At 37.0% G+C, this 17,500-nt stretch overlaps 2 protein-coding genes across 2 annotated transcripts in view; one reads left to right on the plus strand and one right to left on the minus strand.

Moving 5' to 3' along the window:
- The window catches only part of tmem104 (transmembrane protein 104), a 324,830-nt gene that overhangs the window by 277,842 nt on the left and 29,488 nt on the right, over positions 1–17,500 (plus strand). The window lies entirely within an intron of this gene.
- Positions 16,254–17,500, minus strand: part of LOC307262983 (RNA binding protein fox-1 homolog 3-like) — a gene marked incomplete at both ends in the record, with an annotated part of 52,678 nt that continues 51,431 nt past the window's right edge. Inside the window, one exon of the mRNA XM_080044002.1 lies at positions 16,254–16,298. Within this exon, the coding sequence (XP_079900128.1) occupies positions 16,254–16,298 (45 nt within the window). The remainder of the gene's footprint in view (positions 16,299–17,500) is intronic.

Genomic DNA, 17,500 nt, shown 5'->3' on the forward strand with positions numbered 1-17,500 from the left:
CTGGATAAAGGCAAAAACTTCTCTGGACGCCCCAAAAAATATATATAAAAAATTCCATGGTCGAGTTAAAACGATATGTCTGTTAAACCCCTGTAAAACCAAATTGTGTAAGACTAAATCCTTTTAACCATGTAATGTGGGGAGTTAGTTGCATGATTATAAAGCATCTGGAAATAGTTATTAGGCATATTTATAAACCCAAATGAAAGATATTGTCATTTAAGTTTGATAAACTTTACAGAAATGTTGGTTTAGATAAGATCTATAAAAACAATGACTGTTGCTATGGAGGCTATTTGATACAACCACACAGTCCTGTAGAACAGTCTACTCAAGATAGTAAAACAGTTTTATAATATTTAAGAAGCTACATTTTCAATCAGATTGTTTTCAAAGCTTAATTGAGACACCCCACTTTGATATACTATATTGATTTGAACTATTTTAGACCAGGTTGACAGAGGCTTTAACAGGCATAGACACACAGCCACAGTTTACAAAGATATAAACCTTAAAAACCAATACAAAAAACGCTTAAAACTAAAAACATAATTTGATTTTTTTTAACCCATACCTGACCACTGATGCTAGTACGGCTTCTAACATGGAAGACGAGCCGGACTAACTATAGATTAGATAAGTTAATATTCCAGTAATACAGATAATGTGTGACGTGAAACTGGTGGCACATTGTTCTACGGCAAAACAAATATAGTTTTTTTTAAAGAATTCAACTCCAACTCCCATAAGGCATTGCAAGAAAAAAGACTAGCAAAGCATCATGGTAGCTGTAGTTTACTTTTTGTTTGAACCTTTTATGATAAAAATACAGTAACGCATTGAAAGCTACCAGAACAAGAGACTACTCATTGTCACCTACGTCAAAAACATCGCCTTTCTCTCTCTTTTAATCTTTTTTTATACATTTTAAAATACTATAGCTATGGTTTTAACCAAAAATACTTAACAAAAATGATGTACCAAAAGTGCTAACAAAGTGTTGTATCTCCTGCTTTGCATGTTTTAATTGTGATTCAAGTTTGTCAAGTTAACACTTATAATGGCTACACTGTACACTTTCTATACTATATCTATATATCTACTATTTAATCTACTAACACTAATATATCTACTTTTTCTACAACTATTTATGTACTAACAAGTATAATAAATAATTACTTTTTTGGATACACTGTCCTGCAAATGTTGCTATTGTATGTGCATCAGAAATATATAAATTTAAATAATATAAATACTACATAATTTAAAACAGCGATAGCTTAATATCTGACGATCATATCTACATCACTGTCCAATTAAAAATGCTACATACTGACCTATAAAACACAGTCACTCCTATCACAAAAGTTAGCAAAAACACTACTCAGACAGTTGACAAAGTTAGCAAAGATGTAGCTTAAATCTAATAAAAAGACCAAAACCAACAATAACAATGTTTCCATATCCAAATACACCGAATACTCAATACAGTTGTTAGTCGCTAGCAAATGCACCATTACCTTACAGCTGCTTTATTTAATAAACCATTTACCAAATATGAAAATAAAAAAAATATATAAAAATTAAACTATTTACACTTAACCCATTTTTAAAGGTGCTCCGAGGAACTTTGAGTTTGTGTTCATTCTTGCACACCCTTTGGACCAAAGCGATAGTGTTTTTACAACGCCAGCTGTTGCTCCTGGGTGAGTGTATACCCATGACAAAGGCATTAAGAAAAACTATATAAAAATAGCATTCTTTGCACTGATGGTAATTTATGATCATCAGAGGAAAAATTTTGCTTTCAGAAATATTTTAAAGTTACTCGTAGCACCTTTAAATATTAACTTCTTCAGTGGGGAAGTCAGAATTACCACATTAAATGTTGGTTTTGATCTTTTCATGGGATTTTTGTTGACAGAAAATAACGCAAATCACACAATAGCGAAAGCCTTATTGCCTAAGATTCTATGAACTATACTGTTACTAGCTAAGTAGAAAATAAAAAAATAAGCAGAAAAAACAGTGGTGTCTTCCAAAAAACCACACGTGACATCATATTTGTTTTTGTTGCAAAGTGCATAGATCATTCAGTGGACAAAACTTTGTGGAATTAAGCAAAAAAAAAACAAGAAAAAAAAATAAAAATAAAAGAAAAACTGTGGTATATTAAACTCGACCAATTAAGCGATTTTTGCGTCCAGAGAAGTTCCATACCTTTCAAAATAAAACCCCAACTTGCTCTCTTGGTCTTTTTTTTCTGACCCACCACAAGTCCGTGTAGCTGTAAGTGTGGGGGCCGAACCATGACCATGTGACTCTTTCAGAAGAAACAAACGTACAGGTATATAAAAAAATTCCGCTAAAAGCTAAAGCCTGCATAATGTATTCATGATCGGTTTCGCTGCATGATGGGAAATATAACAAATAATGACCAACTTTTTTTTTTTACCCCGATTAGAAGACTTCACAACAGTTAGTTGCCATGGTAATATAGATACTCTTTGTAAATATATGAGAAAAGCTGTCTACAGAATAGATGAACAACAGAGGTCACTGTGATTAGGAGCCCTGATTTTTCAGAAACAAGTTTTTTTTCCATTTTTTTTTCAACCTGAAATAAGATGAGAAGTTTAATAATCAAGAAGTATAAGTAAGTTTAAGTGTGTGAGGAGGTGAGATTTTTCTATACAGGATATCAACAGTACACACTGTAGTTTGTACAGGAAGAAAGGGGAGCCTTTAAACCGATTGTTATACCCTCTTGGAAACAAATCACACACACAATCAAAACCACTACTAAACTACAGTAAGTAGTGTACCCTGAAACTCTCAAACAAAATTGTGCTTCACCCGAAAAAACCTTACTGGCCAAATGAAAAAAGTTTTATTTTCAAAAGGCCAGCAAGGTCTATTTCCAAAATGCAATACATATCGCCCTCCCACCAACGGCCAGCTTGAGAAACAGCAAGTTTATAAGGAAGCTCTCAGCATCCATCCGAGTGTAATAAGTGAGTGCTTGTTATATATTAGCAATACAGCGAGCTCTCTCTTTTTCCCTCAGTGAGTTGCGTTGAAATCTGGGTCACGTCAATACACATCCGGGCCGTGCTGTCATCACTGCAGTCTCCGGCTGTCTCCTGATCAAAGCGCACTGAGACTGAGTGTGTGTGTGTCTGTGTTTCAAATCATACTTTGGTTCGAGTTAAGAAAAGGAAAAGAAAATCAATATTCATAAACTTTTTATCTGACACCCACTACACTACAACACACCTTGCTTCTTGCGCTAACTAGCAAAAGTTTTTTCACCCAGGCCGCAAATGATTAGGGCCAAAATTACTGCAAAAAGTGTGATTTCTTTTTCCTGAAGTGTGGATGTGGAAGTATGGAAGTCTATAAGGGCCAAAAGAGAGAGAAAAAAATATCAAAGTAGGACATTTCTTTTCATTAAGAACATTGAGAATTGCAGACATGTCGAGAATAGATCGTGTCAAACAGTTGCCAGTTCCAGACCGAAGTAAAGTTGGAAAGAAATTGACAGATTGAGAACTTTTGGTATCAATAACTTTTAAGTGAAACGTTATTAAGACGCGTTTGTGTATTGGCCTACTAATGTCTTATTAATGAGTTATCGATCTGGGAAGTTCGAATCTGTCTGTCCAATATCTTTCCAACTTTACCGCAGTCTGGAACTGTTAACTTATAATTCTCGACAGTCCAACTTCTTTCTCGAAATGTGAATGAAAACGTACTACTCTTAATATTTTCTTTTCTATCCCATGGCTCCAATACTCTTCCAATACAAAAGTGAGGTTTTGAGTTGGGGTAAAAATAAAAGAAGTAGCATTGTGTATAATCTATGAGCATTTGCACAGGGTGTGTGTGTGTGTGTGTGTGTGTGTGTGTGTGTGTGTGTGTGTGTGTGTGTGTGTGTGTGTGTGTGTGTGTGTGTGTGTGTGTGTGTGTGGTTAAGAAGGGGGTACTTGGGAGTAGGGGGGGATATCAGTTCACACTATCACCATCACACTTTCAATCATATAACACATGATCACATGTTACAGTAAATATCAGGGGCATATTTAGTTGGAGGAAGGGGGGTTTGTATCTATGTTTGGGGGGCCAGGGGCTTACCTGCCCACCCCCTCTTCTCCCTGACATCACCACAGCCCATATAATAGATATGTATATATATTTATATACAAGAAAAAGAATACATACTTATTGGACACCCTAGAGACATTAATGTACATTCAAAGAACTGAACCAACATTCTTGTTTTTAAAACACAATTACAGTGAATCTCCTGATAAGAAAGAAATAGCAAAAACATTTTTTTGTTTTGCTTTCACCAAAATTAAAACTTTTTTTTTGTGTTTACCTCTTTAAAAGTTTTCAGTGCTGAAAAAATAAATAAATAAATAAATAAATAACTAAATAAATAAATACATAAATAAATAAAACGCACACGCACACACACACACACACACACACAAAATAACAAAAACATATTCTCAGAATACATTGACAAAAAAAAAGGTTTGACATATTTCAAGCCCTCGTTCCTTTGTTTATCGTCGGATGGGCACTAATGTATTTCTATAATGTTTTTTTTTTTTTTTTTTTTTTCATCTAGCGACATAAGTTCCTCTATGCCTCAGGCGTGTGTTTTGGTTATGCACCTGCTGATGTTGTACAATGGGATTATTTCGATTATAATAATATTTCAATTTTTGTTACATGGACGTTGATGATTAAGTTATTTCTCTCTCTTCTTCTTGCCAGGTGGAAAAACGTGCATCCTTGGTTTTTAAGTTTGTATGCACCTTTTGGGTTAATAATATCATCTCGTCGTTTTTTTTCCATATAATTTTGTCCTTCAGTTCTGGAAGTGAAGACATAAAAGGCTTGGGTCTCTTCAAGGTGTGAGTCTGTGGCAGGCGTAGTAATGTCAGCAAGTAAACTTCTGCACCAATTTTTAAGTTCATCACTTGAACTATAGTCCCGTATGCGTTTTAACCCCTTTTTTTGCTGTGGGGGCGTGTTGGAGAGGGAAGCTAGACCAAAATTAATGGGTGGGATAGGAGATTTGGAGTCTCGGCTTTTTTTTTTCCAAGTTATTAAACCGTCTTTTGCTCACTCATTCGTCCCGCTTTTCTTTCTCCGTGGGTTATCCAAATGGTTCTGCCAGGAGAAAAAGTGACATCAAGACAGTATCCACAGTATAACAGTAGGGCCTTTTTTTTTTGCAAGTTGCCAAGGTCCCAAGAAGAGAAAAAAAAGGTCCAAAAAGGAAGAAGGGATGTAAGCGGACATTTTTAGAGTTTTGACTCCACCCACATCAGGAAGTACTGGGTTAGATAGAAAGTGCATCCGGCGAGCGCTCCCTCCCTGCCACCTTAAGTCTTGTATATGTTTTTTAAGTTTTGGAGCATATATAGAGTGTGCCATAGAGCGAGGAGAGGGGTGGATTAGGGGGTCTCTGTCCCACTCCCTCCCTGCATAGCCTACCAAGGAATCAAAATCAGCATCGAGGGCTTAACTCCAAACTGAACCCGTCATCTCAATCCCCCCTTTACCAAAAGAAAAACATAAAAACAGATTGTTGTACATATATAACTGCTTTTTTTATATTACACACTATGTTTTTTTTTTTACCATTTTGTAAATCACAAAAGTATAAAAAAATAAAATGTTCTTATAATAACGGGACACTTTTTTCTTATTTCTCTCTCTCTCTCTCTCTCTTTCTCTTTCTATCTCTTTCTGTGTGTGTCCCTGGTGAAAACTGGCATCACTCTTATTTTGTCAAAGTTTAGTGGCTGGGTTTTTGACACCGCGCCGCCTTCCGTCCGGATTCCTTTCGCCAGCAGCCTCAGTAGAAGGAATCCATTTTGTTTTTCCACTCCTTCTCCTTCTTCTTCTTCTTCTTCTTCTTTTACTTGTGTTATTTTTCTTAAAGCTAGTTCTCCTCCGTTTGTTGTTTTCATCTGGGATGTCCGTCAATACTGAGTACAGCTCTTCCCTTTGTATTTACTAGGAAACAGGGGGAGAGAAGTGGGAGGGGAGAGAGATTGGTAAATATACAATAGAAGGTTTTTTTTTTTTTTTTTAACCTTTATTTATACAGGTAAATCCCATTGAGTCCGAAGACTCTTTTGCAAGGGAGACCTGTTCCCATTTACACGTTACCATTCACACACACATTCATACACCGATAGCAGGCTGACTATCAACATTCACACGAGGCAAAGTGGGTGAAGTGTCTTTCCCAAGGACACAACAACTATGACACAGGTGGCAGGGCGGGGATCGAACCTCCAACCCTTTGATCATCGGCCGACCCGCTCTACCAACTGAGCCACAGTCGCCCCAAATGATGATTTATGATAGTGATAGGCATGCATTATAATACTATCACCCTTTTTTAATATATAGCACTTTATATATAAGGAAAAGTGTAAATACATATATATATTGAAATGTGTAGCAGGCTCATTGCAACTTTATACCTTTATGAACAAGTTTGTAGGGGTGACAAAAAGGCTAGTCTCGAAAGTAATTCTTTGAAAATAAAAAGTATAAACATATGGTATAATGCATGGAATAAACAACACATATTATTCTTTTCAGGTAACCCCCCCCCCCCCGACCCCCATTTCCCCCCTATACAATGTAGACAGTTACAAGGATGGAAAGTTCACAGTATGAGGTTGTATAAGGTTGACAACGCACATACAACGGAGTCAAAACATCCGAATAGGAACAACTTAAAAGTTAAAAACTCAAGTACAAAAAAAAAGTTTGAGAGCGTAGAGACAACAGCTTTATTCGCGTTTCATCCCCGTTCTTGTAATGTGTCTTGAAAGAAAGCAGATAGCAGAGGCCTCACACTGCCAAAACGAGTAAGTAGGAGATAGTGTGTGTGTGTGTGTGTGTGTGTGTGAGTAAGTGTGTGTGTGTGTGAGTAAGTGTGTGTGTGTGTGTGTGTGTGTCTGTGTGTGTGTGTGTGTGTGTGTGTGTGTGTGTGTGTGTGTGAGTAAGTGTGTGAGTAAGTGTGTGTGTGTGTGTGTGTGTGTGTGCGTGTGTGTCTTGAAAGAAAGCGGATAGCAGAGGCCTCACTAGTGCCAGTGCTCTCCCCAGAATATAGATCAGAGTGGAGATCAGCAAAGTCAAAAAGTCTCAATGTATTAAGGCTGGATGGAAGTAGAGTAGGAAAGAGGTTGTGTGTGTGTGTGTGTGTGTGTGTGTGTGTGTGTGTGTGTGTGTGTGTGTTCGTATGCATGCTTGTGTGAGTGTGTGTGTGTGTGTGTGTGTGAGTGTGTGTGTGTGTGTGTGTGTGTGTTCGTATGCATGCTTGTGTGGGTCTATCTGTGTGTGTGTGTGCGTGTGTGGGTCTATCTGTGTGTGTGTGTGTGTGTGTGTGTGTGTGTGTGTGTTTCAGGTTGTGTATCGGAGCGTCCCAGGACCCTCGTCATGACAGATGCCGGCTAATACGGAGTGATCTCTCGCCGCGAAAAGAAAAAAAGAACGAAATGAAAGAAGACGAGGCTTTAATTTGGAAATGTCTTTGTAGTGCAGTGCTCCCCCCACCACACACACACACACACACACACACACACACACACACACACACACACACACACACAAACACACACACACACACGCGAACACACACACAAGTGCCCTAACTTCCACTCTAGAGATTTTAACAAGTGGCGTGCTCAATCAGCGTCTGTCCGACCTAGCCCCTCCCTTATCCCACAGAGGAGCTGGCCCGAGAGTCTAAAAGGGAAAGTTTATTTTTCGGAAGTGTGTGTGTGTGGATGTGTTAGCGTGTGTGAATGTGAGAGAGTGAGTGAGAGTGTGTGTGTGTGTGTGTGTGTGAGTAAGTGAGTGTGCAAGGGTGTGGGTCTGTGCGTGCGTGTCTGTGTGCGTGTGTTTGTATCCGTATGTGTGTGTGTGTGTGTGTGTGTGTGTGTGCGTGTCTGTGTGTGTGCGTGCGTGCCCGGGACTCTTAAAGAAATAGTTCAGTATTTTTTGAAGTGGGGTTGTTTGAGGTACTTGTGCATTGTTAGGGATTGGCGGAGTGATACGCTTTACATGTATGGCGTAGTAATACATGGCCGAACTACGCTTTCAAAAAAGCGCAAAAAGAAAAACGGCTCTCTGGTCTGACAGTGCGTACAATTGAACAGATATTTATTTCTGATTTGAGTACACATGGCAAAAATGCATTTTTCTGCCGGCCCCCTCTGCAACAGTGCAATGCTGACATGTATATCTCCCCCAAACTCCTTATAGTGACTGCTCTAACCACCATCTCCATACGGTAACAAACTGACTATGCAGAGCGACTGTGTGTGTGTGTGACTGTGTGTGTGTTTGTGTGTGTGTGTGTGTGTGTGTGTGTGTGTGTGTGTGTGTGTGTGTGTGAAGCCCATATCCATAAGTTAACAGACTAACTAATGTATAAGAACCTCATGCAAGCCCACTTCAAAAATACTGAACTACCCCTTTAACACAAACCTCCCCCCTATATCTAGTCCGTATACGTCAGATTTACTGAGCACTCTTTAGGGACCCGCCATATAAAAATACCCACATACATTCATATAGCTCGGGTGGGGAGGGAGCAAAATAGCTACATATATAGTCTGCACTGACAGGCAGGCCTAGAACTGAAATGGGCTGCGAAGGCAATAGTATTAATCAACCACGGACGTGAAGGGCCTAGTTCACGTATGAAGGCCTGCACTACATATTTATTTTTAGCAATTAAAACTTTAGCCCAATTAAGGCCAGGTAGCATCAAGCTATGCAGATGGTAGGCTATTTCCTATCTATCTGTATGGCCAGACACAACCAGTTTTAAGGACACTGCAGGCAAAAGCATTGTTTTTCAAGCACTGGTCAATTTTGAGAGTTCTGTCTATTTTACTTCCATAACATGTCTTCTTTCTTTCATACTAGTATACGTAAGTGTTCCCCAATGTGCAAAACACGTACATTAGGGTGTTCATTTGAAACTGTGAGACTATGTCTTCTTAAAGCATTGTTCAGACCTTGCATAGTATTTTTTTAATTTGTATTATCAAAAAAGGCTGAATGTATCCTATGTTCTGTACAAACGGTGGACTCTAATAAGTTGTACAAATTAAATACATATTTTAAACCTGCAGTGTGTAGAATTTTGGATTTTATTTCCTAGCAGATTTTGTAGAAAGTAATTATAATATCCATAGGTACATTTACTTTAGTGCATAATAGCTGAACAAAAAAAATTAATTATTTTTTTTCCCTTAGAAAGGGTCTCATATATGTCCATATTCTGCATATTTTGGACCAAGGCCTAGTGCCGCCATCTTGAAAGTGCCATAGTTGGAATGTCATCAGGTGCATTGTTTAAAATTTAGAATTGTTCTTGTCCTTGAAGGCCACTGTAGCTTCTGTTATTATTCGAAAGGGTTGGGGTTACCCAGGGAGCGTTGCATTCAACAACTTTCTAGAACTTTCTTGATGATGTCATATTACACACTGCACCTTTAACTCTGGCTTCATCCAACATCAAGATGTAATGCAATTTGATGCATCATCAGTGAGATATTTCCAAATTTGCATATTTTCGCAAACATTCCTGCAACTATCTTTTGAGTTAAAATGTCACCCAATTCACTCGCATTGTCTCACCTTATGTTAAATTAACATCAGATTATGATGCAACACAACATCAACAACATCCATGTGTGAAAGCAGACATGATATTATTATAACTGCTTTATTCTGACACTCAAAACAATCATAGATTACTTATATGTCACATGTCAACAAAAAATCCATAAATAAAGAAAAACAAAGTTATAATGGTATATATTTTTTTAACCTATGAAATGAATCCAAAAGAAAATGTACTCGACACTTTCCAGACAATATATTCTCATTATAGAAATAACATACAATTCAAGAACATATTCAGCTGAATTGAAAATACACAGATAACCTCACTTCATATAGGAATACATATAAAACAGTAAGTCAGAGAATTGCGATATAGTTTGTGTGTGTGTGTGTGTGTGTGTGTGTGTGTGTGTGTGTGTGTGTGTGTGTGTGTGTGTGTGTGTTTACTGTATATACATTTAAATGTATTTACAAAGAACTGTAACTTTTTTGCTTGGTTCTCTTTTGTACAAATATTTTTCATAAATGCACCTGCCAGCTTGTCAGGGCTTACTGAATATTAAATATGGTGCTGTGTTCGAAAAGCCCTACTAACGTCCTCCCTCCTACATACTCAACATGTATATACTACATACTGTCTACTTAACCATAAAGCCCTACTAACGTCCTCCCTCCTACACACTTAACATGTATATACTACATACTCTACTTAACCATAAAGCCCTACTAACGTCCTCCCTCCTACACACTCAACATGTATATACTACATACTGTCTACTTAAACATAAAGCCCTACTAACGTCCTCCCTCCTACATACTCAACATGTATGTACTACATACTGTCTACTTAACCATCCATTGTGTATGCGAGGTTCGTCGGACCGTTTACACTGAAGTATACAGAAGCAATAAAGAATTTAAAAAAAATGCATTGTGGGGCGGTTGAGTAGGAAAAGTAACCTATCGATCCATTCACAAAATCTTCCCAGAAGTAAGTACTCATCTGGGCATTTCTCGCCTACACAAACTCGCATTTAAACAACCACAACATACTCGAATTGACGTCAACATTAGTATGAATAGGAAGTTAGTAGGGCTTCACGAACACAGCCTTAGTGATGGATAAAGAGTATTTTTTTTATCGGCGTATATGTAAACATATCTCAATACTACTATTAATAAGTACGAACAGATGTATGATTAAAAACAGAGAGGTCTGGTTGCATATTAAGCTGGTAAGAGAATACAACAAAAGCGAACAGAAAACAAAAATATTATCAAAGGTTGCGTTCCGAATCGCATACTTTCTACTATATAGTATGGTAGAAAAAAGATTTAGGATGTCCCGATTCTTGTGGCCAGATTTAGGATGGTTAGAAGTACCCGGATGTCCTACTTCATGCGGCCAAGATTGTTAGTGTTGAAAAGTGCATCCTATTTGGGCGATTCTGACCCACAATCCAGTGCGCACGTGAAGTGACGTAACATCGACGAAGCCTCCATATGAAAACAAACGGGGATGCGACGGATATAAAAGCAAGAGGCAAGATCAAGGCGCAATGTTATGATGAAATAAGAGAGTAAAGTATGTCCCAATAGTATGCCTACTGCATCCTAACTAGATTCTCTTTATCGTCGGATGTAGTATGTAGAATAGAAAAAAGAAAGAGTATGAGATTCGGAACGCAACCAAAGTGTTTTGTTTTAAAAATTCACATTTAAATTACGTTTGACTTAAGTATAATTAAACGGTTCAGACCTCTACAATACTGACTACCAGAATTATTTACACGTTACGTCTTGTACATTTAAACCTTGGTAAGCTGACACAGATAAACGATGCTTATATGGTACTTTTTCTGTAAACTTTATAGACGAACCCGTGCAAACTTGATAGGAGTAAACGCCACTGACTATGACTGACATTCAAACCTGTCCCCGTAATAACAAAACAGTAGCGTGTAAAAGTGACATAGTGACACGAGGATAAAAGTTAATAGAGTATTTTGTTAATTTCTCTATTTACATTTAAATGTTATTTGGGGGATATACTTCGATTCAGGATATAAGTTATGAAAACCAATTAACTGGTTAATAGGGGTTTAGCTGAATACATGGGCAGCAAATTAACTCAAATTGTTAAGGCAACTGTCTGCACAATGAGAAGTTATTCACTGCATCAGTTGGAGTTAAATAACTGAAATGTATTCATCACTGCACTTGTTGTGCAAAGTAAAGCCGTTACTTTTAAAAAAGGTAACCTGAAAATGTGGAAATATCTTGTTTTGCTATATATATCCATACATAAGATTAAAAAAAAATATGAATGTCTAGTATTGAAACATATTAGTTATTTATTTAACCTTTGTTTGCAATAATAAGGAATACAATTTTGTTATGTTTTTGGTCAAACAATATATATATATATACATTATATATATTACTGATAGTGTAAGCCTGGTAGTCTGATATGTCTCTCGTCTGTACTGATATTAGTTAAGTAAGCCAAATGGGTCAAACTCTCCCAAAACGCTACATATAGTCCAACATCACTTGATATTATGAACAAGCTGATTAAAGTTAAAGTTAGATAATTATTCCCGCTAGTGATATATTTGAGGTCAGTCTGGGGCTACTGTCATGCTATTAAAGGGACCTTGAGTGAAGTCATTTTAAACTGTTAAGCTACAGTATTCTAGCATTCACTACCTCTTTGTCCTACCTCCCTCTCTGCCTCACACACACACAAACACACTCTAATGCATATATGTATAGATTTGTATGTATAGCACATAGGCACACATTCAGATAAAAAAACCTAATATAACCTACTTCATTCCCTTCTAGCATTCTAATAGTGGTAACTAACTGATCAACCACACATTTATGCTGCTCTGAGTTTACACCAGAACACTCTTACAATTGCTTCAACCAATTTGCCTTGTCTGAAAATGGTAAAAATAATATTAAAAGGTTCTTTTCCACTCATATAAAAATCTCAAACGTACTAGCATATAAAAGGAAGAACAATGTATGTTTATCCACGTAAAGATTGTTTTTTGACTCACAAGATAATGGGTTAATATGTTTTTTCCTTTTTATATACAACATTCCTCTATATTCTTTTTTTTTTTTTAACATTTTGACTAAACATAACTAGTTTTATAAATATGTTACATCTCGGAAAAGTATTGAAAAAACTCAAATAAATAGAGAAATAAAGTGCAACAAACTTTTTTTTTTTTTTACTTTTGAGACCATCAAAACTTTTGTGAGTACATATAAACTGAACATTATTGGCAATATCTTTGAGTTGTATTTCGATAGCTGCACTGAAATCTTGACAGCTTGCAGAATAGCTACACAGAGACTTTCAAAATCAAAAAACCTCACGTATATTAGCACAAAGTTGTAATAGAAGCCAATACAACCACTGTATGTGCATGTCGGCACTGCTGCTGCACACTTTTACATTGTGTCGGCTAACTCCTGGGTGCTTTTATATGGGCTAATATCTTGCTGTACTTGTGAGTGTGTATATAGTTGAATATGTTTTATACAGTATATGTCTGGATATATAATACAGTAGCTTCAATAAAGAGCAACAGTGTAGTTGTATTTGATCATTCTCTCTCAGGTTCTCTGCTTTGAGGTAGTCAGAGATTCTGGATAACGCTTGTTTTCAAAATCACTTTTTGTGGAAATCAGTGAATATCTCCTCATTATCTGCTACCTGTCTTTACAGTCTGTGCTGAAAAAAAATCAGTGTTAATACACAGCCTAGGCTCTGTAAACTGGTATATGAACAGAGGGTGTGTAAAAAAAGGCGCCAGACGTTGCTAGCAACATACCAGTTTAAAGAGACTAGGCTGTGTTTTAACACTTTTTCAGCGGATCGTGAGGAGATATTCACTGATTTTGACAAAAAAGTGATTTTGACAACAAACGTTCTCTAGAATAACTGACTCAACCTTTAAAAAAAAACTAAAAGCTAAACCAGCTCTTCTAGAAAGCCTTGTTGCAAAGAGGAAAATACCTGCTGGTTGTGTTTATAGAGATTAAACTATGCTGCCTGCTGAGAAAGGAAAGAGACCTGTATTTGTATTTTAAAGACCTACTTCACCGGTGGGAATATGAAGGTGTATTGAATTCTGAGATCCTATGTAGTATAAATGTGCAAAAAAAACCTACATTTATCTTACTGTGATGTCACAGTAAGATAAATGTAGGGTTAGACAGTGAGACCATAAAACTCTCTTTCTGCCTTTTCTCAGGCTAGGATGAACCAATTTAATTTTTTTTTGCACATTTATACTACATATGATCTCAGAATTCAATACACCTTCATATTCCCACCGGTGAAGTAGGCCTTTAAGTTTGTGTTGAGTATTTCGGTTATCTTATCCTGAGGTAAAAAACATTTTGTGCAATGCTTTAAAAAAAAAATAGACCGGTCACTTGCAGTAGAAAACTCTCTCTGGTGCTTGCACGCTTCACTCAGTGCTGTGTCATTTACTGGGTGAGTGTGTGAGTTGATGTGGAAAATGTTGCGTGTTGCAGTGCACACTCTGGGTACAGTTAAACTGCCATGGTGTATTAGTGAGGAGATGCAACCGTGTCTTCTGCAAAACTCAGTTCATATGCAACTATCTGTGATGGGGTCACAGCACAATACTGGCCCAGAGAAAACAACAACGCACGCTATCATGCAGGTGTTCAACTAACTGATTGCCAATTTAGTTAGAAAAGTCTTCAAATTGCAATCAATCCAAAATCAGAGATGTTTAATTTGCAATTCAAGAGTAAGCAATGCACACTATGATGCAGTGCTTTCAATATACTTATTAACCATTTAGTTGGTGCAATTTGAAGTAAAATTGCTCAGAATGTTATTCAAATTGCAATAAATCAAAAACCAAAGATTTTTCATTTACAATTAAACAAAATGGAGACAATCTGGGTCCAGTAACTTTTGTTGGACAGCGCTATTTAGTGAATTGTCAAAACAGTTTACTAATAAAAACCTATTTAGTAAAAGTTATTGTTCTAACTGAGATTGTATTGTATATAACTGCACTTGTAAATAACAAGTTAGTTGTACTTGTCATCATATCTCCTCTGAAGTTACCACACTTCGGAGGGGGGTCCGTGCGCACATTTGTCTTATTAAATGTATTATTGTTGTTATGGAATAGTTGCATTTGAACGTGCATAGCTTTGCAGGAGACTAGCTGGGCTGCGGTAGAAGCAGTGTGAGTCCAAGACAGAAATCTGACCTTCATGACCCTTTAACTTGGCATGCAGTTCAAACCACATAGTAACAGTTGCTAAAGTGCACAACAAGTGGGACACTCCAACGTTGAAAAGTAAACAAAAAACAAAAGCAATCAAAGCAACCGCTGTCTTTTGAACTAAGAATCACCAAGGCATGTCAGTCAGTGTGTGAACTGAACTGCTGTGAAATTGGAAAAAAAAATAATTAAAGGCCTACTTCACCGGTTTGAATATGAAGGTGTATTGAATTCTGAGATCCTATGTAGTATAAATGTGCAAAAAAAATTAAAATCGGTTCATCCTAGCCTGAGAAAAGGCAGAAAGAGTGTTTTTTTTAACCCTATATTTCTCTTTCTTGTGACATCACAGAAAGAGAAATATAGGGATTCAATACACCTTCATATTCAAACCGGTGAAGTAGGCCTTTAAATTGGATGGATGGATGATCAGTGTTTACCTGATCAGACCTAGAATGTTATTTTTGTCGTAATACAGGTGCATCTAAAAACATTTGAATATAATGGAAAAGTCCATTAAAACAGTGACATTTTGATATATTCTAGATTCAGTACACAAAGTGAAATGTGTGAGGTCTTTCTTCAGTTTTAATTTTGATGATGACGGCTTACAGCTAAAGGAATAAAAAAAAATCTCAACATATTAGAATATTACATAAAACCTATCAAAAAAAGGATTTATCATACACACATGTCGACCATCTAAAAAGTATGTTTAGTCTAAGTTAATTTCACTTTTTGTAGTGAATCTAGAATATATGAAAGTTTCACTATTTGAATTAATTACAGAAAATAAACTTTTCATTGTTATTATTGTTTTTTTGAGATGCACTTGTACTTAGCAGTGTGGTGTTAATGTTGTTTTATGCCCCAGTGCATTCTTAGTCAGATGACAGCGGCTGCATACACACACCTCTGAGCATGCATCATGCGTGCTGCAGTAGGTTCACAATTGGTTACGGTGACACAGCACCCATATACAGCAATCAAAATAATGCATAAGTAAATGTGCATACAAATAAGACTTAAGAAAAAAAACTTAAAGCACAAACATGATATACAAAACGATAGCAGACCAATGGTGACATCACATAGGTTGTTTGTAGAAACTTGATAGGTGGAAGGGGGAGGGGCTCGGCATTTGAAGCGTTAAGTAAGAATTATATCTCCACCAAGGAACCAGGTGTTCGCTTGTTTTGTTAGTCTTTTTTTTCCCTTTTTTTAATAGTTTTTTTTTGTGTGCGGAGGGGGGGGGGGGAATGTCTCTGTCTTTTTCTCTTTCGTTTAGTAGGGAGTGAAGCGATTGTACCCTCCTCTGTATAGGCTAGCCTGCAACACCAAAGATGAAAAAGTACCAATCAGTATTCAAGTGACAGCTTTTTATCCTCAAACTTCCTTCCGTTTTCCCATTGCGAGGCTTTTAAAAACGGGAATGGTCAGTCATTTTGATGATTGATAATTTGATATATTTAAGCCAATGATTGCAGTAGTGTGTGTTAGGAACAGGGGTCATTGAAAGTTAAAGCTGGATTTGGTATAGGCTGGGAGCTTAATTGGTGCTAGTTGATTTTTTAATAAAATAGCTAAGATTTTTTTTTCGAAAAATCAAAGACAGAAATACTCGGTCTCGGCTTAGGTATTATCTTTAATTCATTAAATTAAGCAATGCATTTAATAATAGCCTGCTTTGTGCTTTTTCTACTAGGGTAAAGTAAAATCATTTTCCTATTTTTAAGTCTGTTACAATTGTAGAGGTTCAAGCAAAGTAGAATGAGTTCAGATTGGGTTAATCACAGCTCCTTTTCAAGTCTAGCGGGAATGTCTGCACCTTTCCAGAGAGGGGGAATATACCACCACAAGGTATTAGCGCTTGGATTTAGCACCATGCTCAAGATATCTAGGGCAGACACACATATAAAAAGCATGCAAGTGGGGGCCTATGCATGCACACCTGCACATGCACACACACACTCAAACACACTCTCTCCTACACACACACACTTACACTCTCTCTCTCCCTCTCTCACTCACACTCCAACTCACACACTCCAACACACACACACACACACACACACACACACACAGCCGGCTTCTCTCATCTTTTTTTCAGTGGCTCTACTGCTGCAGCAATTAGGAATTCAGACCAACTCCAAGGGCTACTGAATTTTTTCAAAGGCTAATTTTGCCTAATTTTGGGGAGCCCCCTCTCGCTCTCTCGCTCCGACAAAACTTTTCATCCGTAGAGATGTTTTTTTTCTGTGTGCTGGAAATGAGTAATAAAACATTTTCTAACCTCAAAGGAACTCATTATTGTATAGCTTTTAAATGCAAAAAAAAAAATTACTCCATATCCGCTCGAGAAATGTTAATTAGATATGATTAAAGAATTAGGAAAACCAAACTGGTCTCCTCTCTTTTAGCTTCCAAGTTGTAAATACAGTTGATGTTTGATGGCCTCAGCACAGCACAGCACATATCCCAGTGGCCATGTCATTAGTTTAACACTATAACGAACACACACACACACACAT

Source organism: Ammodytes marinus (assembly GCF_949987685.1).
Source record: "Ammodytes marinus genome assembly, chromosome: 16".
NCBI classification, from domain to species: Eukaryota; Metazoa; Chordata; class Actinopteri; order Uranoscopiformes; family Ammodytidae; genus Ammodytes; species Ammodytes marinus.